Below are 11310 nucleotides of genomic sequence, written 5' to 3' on the forward strand. Positions count from 1 at the left end.
AAAAATAAAAACTTGTTCAAGTATGATGACTATTCTACATATATAGGTAATTGGGTAAGTATATTATGATAACACCAATGCCAACAAATTTAAGAAAAAAAAAATCAAGAAAGTGATATTATGGGTCCCAAAACAACACTAAAATCCCAATGTATCATTATAGTTGTAGATGAGATCATTTTGTTTCAACTACGAAGCTTACGTAGAAATGTGTTGTGTAGAAGCTTAAACAATAGAGAAAAAACAAGGCTCGTCTTTTTTTTCCAAAGAGATGGTCACTTGTTGAAAAGAACAACCAACGATCATTTGATTAAGATAATTATCATAAAATCACCACAAGGAGGGACTCTCTTTTAAGTTTTGGCCAAATGGATTAAAATTAACCATGCGCCAAAATTTATATGAAATTTGATCAATTTTAATAAATGGTTTAGATGCGAAGGAAATATTTACTTCTTGTTCTTGACAGAAATTATTCAAGATAAACCAATGTTGAAAGTAGCTTTTAACATTAGTTATTATAATATGTTTAAAATTCCTACTTTTTGACTAAGCCTTTCTTACATTGATACTGAAACTGATGTTGAAACATCTTTCTTTCTTAGGTCGAACCATTACTCTCATGCATTGTCTGCTATATCTTTCTTTTTTGTTCTGTATTCTTTTTCTGAATTTGTATTATTTTTCAATTTCTTTCTTTTTTTTCTTCCTCTATCGGATGCCTCATTTCTTTCTTCTTTTTTTCTTCTGAACTCTTTTGAATCTTTCGTCGTGTTTCTACAAATTCAGGATTTCAAGACTTTTTCTTTTCTTTTCCAGTTTTTCAATACTTCAGTAAATTTACTCCGCTACTAATCAGGACCTAAACTAAATCTTACAAAACTTTGATTTGTTTTCTTTTTGTTACATGGTCATATCTCTGATGTTGGATCTCCAGCACCATAATTACATTCAAATAAATTGCTTTGTTTTGAAAATTAATTTAAGCTTCATAGTAACTAAACGCCGGTTTTATATCACACTAACTACATTAGCAGCTACCCAAAACCCATAAACGTTATAAAAAGGTATAGCATGGATTATAAAGGAGTAAAAGTTCAATTTTTGGTAGCACAGAGCAATATTTTCCATTAAATTAAAAGAAAAGGAAAAGAAAAAGCATATGGTAGAAGGGATTACTCGGGAAAAAAAAGGTGCCTTTCCATAGCTTGAGTTCACAGAATATGAATTTGATTACAAAATATATTTATGAAGTGACACAAAACAGATTGTTTGAATTTCACACTTAAATACATAGGACAACAGAGAAACGGCTTTAAGGAGTCTAAGCCCACCATGGAGCATCACCTGTTCTGAAATCTGTTTCAACCCAAGGAACAAACACCACCTTCCCATCATCTATATCACAATGTGCTAATGCCAGAGACTGTCCAACAAGAACAACAAAATTATTCATCACTGTTCTAGCCGCAGGTATGTAGAGAAAAGAAAAGATTAAAATTTGAACAGTAGTTGTTAAGAAAATAACCATTACTATGTCTTGAACCTATCGTTCTATAAGTAAAAAGGCCACAAATTTCTCAAAAGATGGTTTTCCAATTTACTTACTAAGGGAGCAGGTCCTCTCACAACTCTTCCTTGGTCATTGTACTGAGATCCATGACAGGGGCAAATGAACTTTTTCTCAGCTGTATTCCATGGCACCACACATCCGAGATGAGTGCACACCGCGTTAATTGCGTATGTTGCAAGGGTTCTGTCTTTCTCCACCACAAGATAGGTAGGATCTCCCTGTTAATAAAAGGGGTAGGATTCAAATTATGGAAATGTGAAAATACTTATTTTGGTTGGAAAGTGAGAAGGCAATCATTTTCACTTCTACAAGGGCAAACCTTTGGTTTATGTGGTTAGATCTAGAGTTTAAATTTCCCTTTCACTGTCACTGGATAGAAGTGGCATAATGTAGCAAGATAAAAATTTGTTGAGGAAAGAAAAGAGGTCTAAAGAAGGATTGAGAAATGGCACTGAAGCAGTCCAGGGAAATTATTGCTTTCAATGTTAAATGTAAAACATCTGCAAGTTGTTGAAGATCTATGAAAACACTAACACTAAACAGCTGTAAACATACCTTCAATCCTTGTGTAAGAGTTCTGTCACCAGGTCCATGTGTCTTGAGCCAATTCTCTGCGATTACATCATTTCCAACGGCATCCTTGGCCACAGTACCTCCAGCTGAAGAACCTGAACTGTAATTTTTTGCAAGTTGGGGTTAATGGTACGTATAGATGAAGAAACTGGATTGAATAATGGAAACAACCGTATTGGAAGGTTAAGAGTTAATTATCAAACTGTTAGATGCTGGATGCAATAAGTAATTAACATTATGATAGATTTCTTCCCCTTCTCAGCAACTTAATATACTCCCTTATGAATCAACTGGGAACTTAGGTGCAGAAATTTTAAACTCATGTGAAAAGAATGCAAAACTAAATAACTGAGGCAAAATTCCAAACAGTAAGAAATTATGAATTCAGTACTTCTCCCCCAATGTTAGGAATGTGCACATTTTTAACTTCCCTCGTACCCTCCCACTACAGAAATCATTACACTTATAATCACACCACTATAACGATGTAGGAATTAGGTTGAAGTAACAGTATTGAAGAAGAGGGTGAACATCTAGCAAAGCAGAAGCTAATTATTCAAGGTTCGACAGAACAGCTTCTCATGGATGTATCATCACACAAAAGGATCCCCAAAGCTGATCCAATTAGTATAAGAGAAACTATCTTTTTGAGAATTCATATTATTACTAGAGTAAACTCTCAACTTATTTCTGCAAAAGTTACACAAGGCACCACATTAGTCCTTTAATTTTGGTTACTAAATTAGTTCCTTAATGGTTTAAAATGTTACCATGTTAGTTTTCAAAAAACTTGTCACAAAATTTGTCACTTACAAAATCTCAAATGTTACCATATTCATCCTTAAGGAATATTAGAGTGATAAGAGCAATGAAATTGATGGGTTAGTTCAGTAAAAATCGTCCAAGGATTAAGTCAATGAGATTTTGCATCTTTTATTAAGGACTAATTCGACAACAACTTTATGAAAAAAGCACATGCAAAGGCAAATATGTTTTTGATTCTTATGAATTTTCAAATTTACGGTTTTAGTCTCTTCTCGTCATCAATACAAGTCTTGAAGGTGAAAATTTCTGCCCATTTTACAAGGACAACAACCAGGAATCTGAAATTTCACAAGGACTAAAACCAGAAATCTGAAATTTCATAAGACCCAAAAAAGATGTAACTCCCAAATATAATTGTTGATGACAAATCAAAGGCACGCCATAGAACTGCAACAGTTAAGTTAAAAAACAAGAACAGAGATCCTAAACCTACATGATTAAATTCACACGCAATTGAACAAGTCAATAGTCATATAGGATCAATAATGCTAATTGCCACCTCCCCCAAAATAAAAAGTGAATTCATTTAACACTTACAGAACAGAAAGAGGGTTGAGTTGCAAGTTTAAGAAGAAGAAGAAGAAGAAGAAGGGAGAGGGTGATGAAAAGAAAACCTACCCTGGAGGAACGAAGAAATAGGTGTAGGGAATAAGCATTCCAGCACTTGGGAGTGAAATAGCACCAAGAAGAAGGAGATTCAGGAGCTGCCTTTTGCCCATGTCAGGGACTCTATCAGCAGGAATGCTGGTGGCCTGGCAAGCAATTTTCATTCCCTTGCTCTTCCCCATCATCTGCCTCTTCATTGGTTTCACAAGAAGTGCCTGTGAGGGACAGAAAATCCCACTCTTTCCGGAGCATAGCTGAAATCACAACGCATGTAGTCCCTTGTTAACTCAAAAGCACCGTGATAATGCTGCACATTATAGAGAATATGTTAAAAATGAACATTTTTGTTGTTTTTGATACCTGAGAAGGGGTTGTAGGAGATAGAGTGGTGGATGCCATGGTTACTCAAACACTTGTTGGTGATGAAGATTGAGAGATAGAGAGATGTAAAGTGAAGATTTCGGGTTAGAAATTCTTAAACGACCACCACAACTGTCAACACTACAGTTGCTGGATAAGGCGCTAAGGCACGTAGGTGCCACACGACCACATGTTCTTGAACCAATCTACAACAAACGATATTGTTTTTTTTTTTTTGTTTCAGCTACTTGTTTTTATTGGTCGTTTTGGTCCAGCATAGCCAACTTGATTTTATTTTGTGGGAGTTACTCCCTCCACCACCACGGTTTTTAGTCTGCACCTCCCCAACGTTTTTTTTTATTTCAAAAGTAACCTTAAGTAACTTTTGTTTACTTTTATCTTATTTAATATAAAACCCTAATCCTATTTTCTCCCTTTTTTCCATTGTGGCCGCTGGCATATCCTACAAAACTTCTCTTTTCACTCTCTTCTTCTTACTCTTCTCTTTTTCTTTTATTTTTCATTTATTCTTCTCACTTTTATTTCCTACCTCCATTATTTCATTGCTTCTATTGTATTGCATCGTTGCTTTTATTGTGTCGTTCCTTCCATTTTATTTACTGCTGATATGTTATATGTGCTGTGAAATGATATGTTGTTGTATGAAATGATGGAAAGAAACGAGAAAGTCAAAACGGATATGAAAAATATGTTTGACCTTCACGGACATTGACATCTATTAAAGACAGAACGGATCTCAAATTTCCGTTAAGATCTTTAACTATTTTTTAACCATGATAAATACATTTTTACTTAAAGACAATTGGGGAATGGGGTGGTGAAGGAAGAAGTTGGGGTGGTGTAGGGAGAAACTCTCTTATTTTGTTACAGAATTTAAGCTTGTTTGGAATAAGGCCTTTCTCCTTTTATTCAATTACATGGGGGCTGTTGCTCCCTCCACCCCCACACATCTCTTCCTCCACCTTCCCTTTACTATTTTGCCCCTTCCTCTACCTTTCCTTTACTATTTTGCCCCTCAGTAAAATTTTATTTTTAAAATTGTTGTTTTTTAATTTTATTCATTTATAACATATTTCACTGATAACCTACGTAGTTCCTTGTATGAGTAAAATATTTTTCTACAAAGCTTGGTGATCGTGAAAAGAATTATCAAACAATCTTCTTCTTGTTCTCGGTGCAGTACGTGATGCAGTGCGTTTATGGTGGTGTCCTTGTCGTGGTTCCTCTCCAGGTACGTAGTCATAATCCTTCCAATAATCCTAAACCCTAAATCCTTCCCATACTTCCAATAATCCTCTTAATATCCAAGCCTATAATCCTTGCATGAGCCGCAAAACGTAGTAAAATAAAAACGAAACGTAAAAGGAACACTGCCTATGGACGGGTGACATCCTTCAACGGATGTCAACATCCGTTTAAGGCAAAACGGATGTCGACATCCGTTTAAGGCAAAACGATGTCGACATCCGTTTTGCCTTCAACGGATGTTGACATCCGTTGAAGGATGTCATCCGTACAGAGGCAGTGTTCCTTTTACGTTTCGTTTTTATTTTATTTGTTTATTTTATTTACAGTAATTTATATTTAAATTTATAATTTTAAATGTTATATATGGTTAGTTTTTAAACGTAATAATTTTGTTAAAATATGAATTTGTTAAAATATGAATTTGTTATAGGTGGAGAAGAAGCTTAACGGAAGAGAGAAAGGTAAACGAAAATGGAAGAGAGAAAGAGGTGCAGAGGGAAGTAAATCAGAAGTTTTAAATAAATTAAAATATTAAAATAATAAAAATAAAAAATTTTAACTTTTGAGGATATAATTGTCATTTTAGAAGGATATAATTGGCATTTTAGAAAATTGGGGAGGTGGAGGAAGAGACGTGTGGGGGTGGAGGGAGTAACACCCTTACATGGGCTTACTCTTTTGTTTAGGCTTCCTGGGCTAGCCATTTCTTCCTGCACCCGTTTTCTTTATTCCACGACAAGGTGTGCATGCAGCCACTACACCGAATCATCACAAGCCATCTTCACCTCCACCCTTCACCCCCTACTGTAACCTTCTTCACCGTCACTCTCCATGATGATCATCATACACACAACTCTCCACACATCACAAGTCATCTTCCCACAAACATCTACTCGTTTTCTTCTGCCATGTCATCCACGAGGCGCTTATGCTTTATGATTTCACCCATGCAGCCAATAGCGGCAGTTCCAGAGATGACATCCGTGTAGATGACGCTGACACGGAGGTCTGTTTGGAGGAGTAAGAAGAAAATTATGATGAGGAAAGGCACAGATGAAGTTTGCCTATACACCTTCAAATAACAAAATTGTATGTCCTAGTTTGCCTCAGTGAGCCCAAACAAAAAGGTACACAGTGATGAATTAGCGAGGCCGTTGTTGTGAGTAGAGGAAGAATGCTACAATCACTCAGAGTAGTTGTGGTTTGAGCCAACCCTTTCTTGGAGACGGTGTGATATGAAGATGGGAGAGGATCTACCAACCAACTCGTTTTCATATGGAAGACGTGAGTTGATGCATGCTACCACTCGAAGCTCTGCGTTGGGTTTCAAGTTTAGAATGTTCCTTTCTGGTAGCATGCGTATTTCCTTCATGGGTAGTAGATGGATTTCACCCTGATGCGTGCAATGCTTCCTAACCCCAATATTTGATATAGCCATCATGGTAATCGTTTCACTGCTAAAGAACTGCATTGCATGAGGACTAAAGTTAGATTGTACAAATATAGTGTGCATGCAATTAATTTTGCATAGAAAAGATTACGTGAAAAGAAGACAAAAATAGCTTTTTGTAAATTATCTACCATTGGAGGGGCAGTTTCCTCTGGGCAGCGACAAAGGTGTTGTTCCACGGATGGAATAGAGCCTTCAACATCCTCTTCAAACTATCATGTTGTCCACTCAGCTTCTACTTCACGAAATGTGGTTGTTCCCACGGGAGTTGGGTGCGATGGTGACAACGTTGGGAGGAGCAGTTGGAGGAAGCGAGAGTAGTGTTCGAAAAGGATAAAAGGAGTATTTTAAAAGTTAAGGGTAGAAGAAGAAAATATGGGGGTGGAAGAAGAAATGGCCTCATACAAGCACCTCCAAACGTTTGATATACTTCAAATTTTTAAAAATAACCTAAAATTATTTTTTTTCTAACAGATTTTAAAATTTATTAAAAAAAATTTAATAAATTTTGAAATTTATTAAAACTTTCAAAAAATCTTTTAACAGATTTTAAAATTTGCTGAAAATAATTTTAACGTAAAACAAATATTTTAACAAATTTTAAAATTTATTAAAGTTTTTAAAAAAAAATCAAAAAATTTTAAAATCTTCGTGATGAAATTTTTTTAACTATAGAAAATAGTTTTAGAATTTTAAAAAAATTTAGAAATGGAAGAAGAAATGGTTTGAGGTGCGGAGAGAAATGCCTTGAACTTGGATGTAATTGGAGAGATTGTTATTCACACATATGTTTACTATAATACCCTTTTCTTGAAAAGACAAAAATACCCCGGACATTAATTCATTTCCGGGTAAGTACACGTTGATATATTTTTGTATCACTGAATGTTAGTCTAATTAAATTGGTATCAATTAATTATATCTCTTTTATCTTATAAATAAAACTTATTTTTTTTAGGACAACTTTTTTAAGTATATTGAAATAAAAAAAAAATTAAAAGGATAATTGCTCCCTCACCTACGTGCATCCGTCATTATTTATTTTTTTCTTTGTCAAACTAGTTCTATACCATGTATACATAATGAAAACAAGTTTTCATTTACGTGTATGACCAAGATACACATCATAAACAAGGTTCTATTATCTATCATTACCATAGTTTCACACACAAAATTGGTGTCTTATGAGAATGCGAAATATATGAACCATTTTTGTCAAAAGAAAATTATGAGAAGTATAAGTCTGGATAATAATTTGAAGTTGTGAAAAGTAATATGGCATGATTTGAACAAAAGAAACTAGGCAGACCCAGAATGTTTTTGGGCAAGTTCTGTTCTGCCAGGCACATAATACCCATCACAAACTGGGCTCCTTTGATGTCCACATTAAGGCTTTTGGGTGTTGATCCCTCCGTCACCACCACTTCTCCCTCCATCTCCCCAACATTTTGCAAAAAGATTTTAATTATAAAAATAACTTTTTTTATTTTTAACCCTATTTATTAACTTTAAACTCAAACCCTATCTTTTTACTCATTTTTACTTTTCATTCAGCCCCATCTCCCAACTCTCATTCTCTCTCTTTTCAGATTCTCAACCCCAACTCCACCACATCCGTTTGTTTTAATTACAAAAATATTAATATAATAAAATTATATATTTCATATAATTAAACTAATAAATAATTTTTTATATAATTATAAAATTGTTAAAGAATACAAAAACCATATATAAAAAATATATATTATACAAAAACATTTAAACAAAAAACTAATTATATATAACTACAAAATACAAAAAAATATAAATATAAACTAATAACAATAAAGATCTTCAAAAATACATTATTAAAATACATAAAAAATATATTAAAAAATAATACATCAAAACATATAAATTACATTATTAAAATATCTCCAAAATTAATATAAAAAAATAAACTAATAAAAATAAACATGTAACTTTAAACGGATGTGAGCATTCGTCAACGCATGTGAGCATCCGTCAACGGATGTCAACATCCGTTTAAGGCAAAATGGATGTCGACATTCGTTTTCCCTTAAACGGATGTTGACATTCGCTGAGGGATGCTCACATCCGTTTAAAGATTATACGTTTATTTTTTTAGGGTTTATTACGCACCTTCACGACGAATCATTCAAGCACCACCACACCACCACCACACACCGATCTTGGCACGACTGATCAATTGCTTCCACCACCACTTGCAATCTCTTACTAAGCACACCAGCTAATGAAAGTTCACCACACTTTGAGACCACAATTCTATCACAATTAAAGAATGAGAGGAAGAAGTGGAACGTGAAAAAGAGAAAGAAGAGTTGTCGCTGCATATATGTAGAGGATTAGAGTGGGTAGAGGTTAAAAAATATTAACCCTAAAATTTTACTAAGGGTAAAATAGGAATTGAAAAATAAAGAGAGAGGTAAAACAGGGATGGGGTGGTGGAGGGAGCAACACCCAATGCTTTTTCTTCCTACACCCTCATAATTTCTAGCTGTCTTCCTACCTTTTAAAATGAAATTTTATCCTTGGTAAAGGTGACTTCTAAACACTAGTACAAAAAAAGCATGTACAACGTCGAATATTTTGGGTCTTTCACGTCAAATTCGAGAACGACGTCATATCGGGAGACGTTAAATTGACGTTGAATTTAAAAAATTCGACGTTAAATTTAAGGTCGAATTTTATCAATAAACGACGTTAATCAATTTTTTTATTTTTTAAAATTAATTGTGATCCTTTTTTACAACTCTACGAGATCTAAAAAGCAGAAAAACAACAAATTTCAGTTTTTGGTATTTTGTAAAGCATGAACTATGAACGTGTAATATAGTATCAACAACAAACAACAATGAAAAACAACAAACAAGTCCAATCAAACAACAACAACAAACAAGTTCACCCAAACAATAACAAGAAACAAGTTCAACAAAAAATAACAAGAAACAAGTTCAACAAATAAGTTCTTCAAAACGAAAACTAACATTGGTTCATCAGAATAAAGTGTTGTCACACATGAGAGAGAAAGCAGAATGCGTCTATGAAGGACAACAACACGAAAATAATCGGTCAAAACAAACAAAAATCATACCTAAAGTAGTAAATTAACATGCACTTACATCAAATGAAAGAAATATTTAATGTGATGGTCGTTAAACTTCGTTTTGAGAAAAATTTGAGCAGAGAAGAGGGTCTCGCGCGCTAAGATAAAGTTAATGAATTTTCAATCTCCCGCTCAAATTTTTATTGAATTAACTAATTTTGACGTCTAACAGCGGGGCATTCGATGTTTTATATCCTTTTACGTCGAATTACAATTCTAAACGACGTTTAATAATTGCATTTATTTACAAAAAATGTCACCGGTCATTTTTAACGTTAGTTATTGAATGGTTCGATGTTGAACGCGTAACGTTATAAGCTGTTTTGTACTAGTAAAATGACTTTGTTTTGAAATTTTTCTAGAACTTGAGAATTTCTGGAACAAATTTTCCAGAAGATATATAATACCTTTCAAAAGTATAAGTCTTAATAACAAAGTTTTTTTCTTTTTCTTCTCAAACAGTGCAGCAACAATGAAAAACGAAAGTGTAATTAGAGGTGGAAGCGACAACAACATTTACAATGGTGACACTAGCAAGGAGAGTATTTTAATCCTTTTGATGTTAGTATAGAATGCAGCTAATAATCATGGAGGTACGTATCATAATGTTATTTGATTTGATGACCTTAAGACCTTTTTGCTGTTCTATAAAAAGACCTTTTATGTATAACGGTTAGTTAACTTTGAAAATTATCATTTCCCTTAATAAAAATTCTCATACTAAATATGACACTTAATACCAAATATGGGCAATATAATTTCTTTCTTTCTTTGTACCAGACTCTTTAAATTCTCATTACTTTTTTTAAAGAAAAAAAGTTGACATAACAAATAATTGAACCTTTAAACTTGATATTATTAAACATATAAAAAAAGAAATTATTAAATATTATTTCGATCTTAAATTTGTAAAGAGACATCATAATTACCATATATCATCCTTTTTAGAGTTTAAAGTTCCTTCAGTTTTACTTTTAAAAGACATATATAAGAATAAAAAAAAATTATCATTTAAATTGTGTTAGATTTCAACTCTTAAAGCTATTCTATGTAATATTTCACGTTAACTAAAGAAATAATATATATATATATATATATATATATATATATAATAATAATAATAATAATAATAATAATAATAATAATAATAAAATGTTTAGTTTGTTGAAAATTTAAGTGTGAGTCAAAGTCTCACATTGGATAGAAATGAACACTATATAAAGATGAAAGACTCGTTAACCCATTGTCTTAAAATTTTAGAGTGCTGTTAATCCTTTATATAGTTAGACTCATATCTCATTGGTGTTTGTATCTCCCTGGTGAATCTTTCCTCAATAGACCTACCATAGTTTTATCAAATAACTTGATACTAACAAATTTTAAATTAATCATAAATGTCATCAGTTAAAACTGTAATGTACTGTTTATTTAATACATCGAGAATGATTTAATTAAGGTAAACCAACTTTAGAGGAATTTTAGGGAAAATAATTTTTTGACACTAACACAATCACTCACATGAAAATC

The 11310-nt window shown here is 33.1% G+C and overlaps 1 protein-coding gene across 1 annotated transcript; it reads right to left on the bottom strand.

Annotated features, from left to right (window-relative positions):
- Positions 1-1175: 1175 nt before the first annotated feature.
- On the bottom strand, positions 1176-4098 carry PETC (photosynthetic electron transfer C). The gene is made up of 5 exons (XM_047325321.2): positions 3938-4098; positions 3590-3831; positions 2129-2246; positions 1609-1791; positions 1176-1426 (listed from the first exon to the last, which is right to left on the bottom strand). Exons 1-5 carry the CDS (start codon positions 3974-3976, stop codon positions 1325-1327), a joined length of 684 nt encoding a protein of 227 aa, XP_047181277.1. The 5' UTR covers positions 3977-4098; the 3' UTR covers positions 1176-1324.
- Positions 4099-11310: the final 7212 nt, after the last annotated feature.

The sequence above is a fragment of the Vigna umbellata genome, chromosome 6 (genome assembly GCF_029865625.1).
Source record: "Vigna umbellata cultivar VRB3 chromosome 6, Vumbellata_1.0, whole genome shotgun sequence".
In the NCBI taxonomy this organism is placed as follows: Eukaryota; Viridiplantae; Streptophyta; class Magnoliopsida; order Fabales; family Fabaceae; genus Vigna; species Vigna umbellata.

What these genes read in the sequence shown, in the direction of transcription:
- PETC (XM_047325321.2), bottom strand. Translation starts at nt 3,976, where the DNA reads ATGGCATCCACCACTCTATCTCCTACAACCCCTTCTCAG. An exon ending in CTCCTACAACCCCTTCTCAG is followed by an intron (nt 3,832 to 3,937) that starts GTATCAAAAACA and finishes TTGTGATTTCAG; the next exon opens with CTATGCTCCGGAAAGAGTGG. An exon ending in CTCTTACACAAGGATTGAAG is followed by an intron (nt 1,792 to 2,128) that starts GTATGTTTACAG and finishes TTTTATTAACAG; the next exon opens with GGAGATCCTACCTATCTTGT.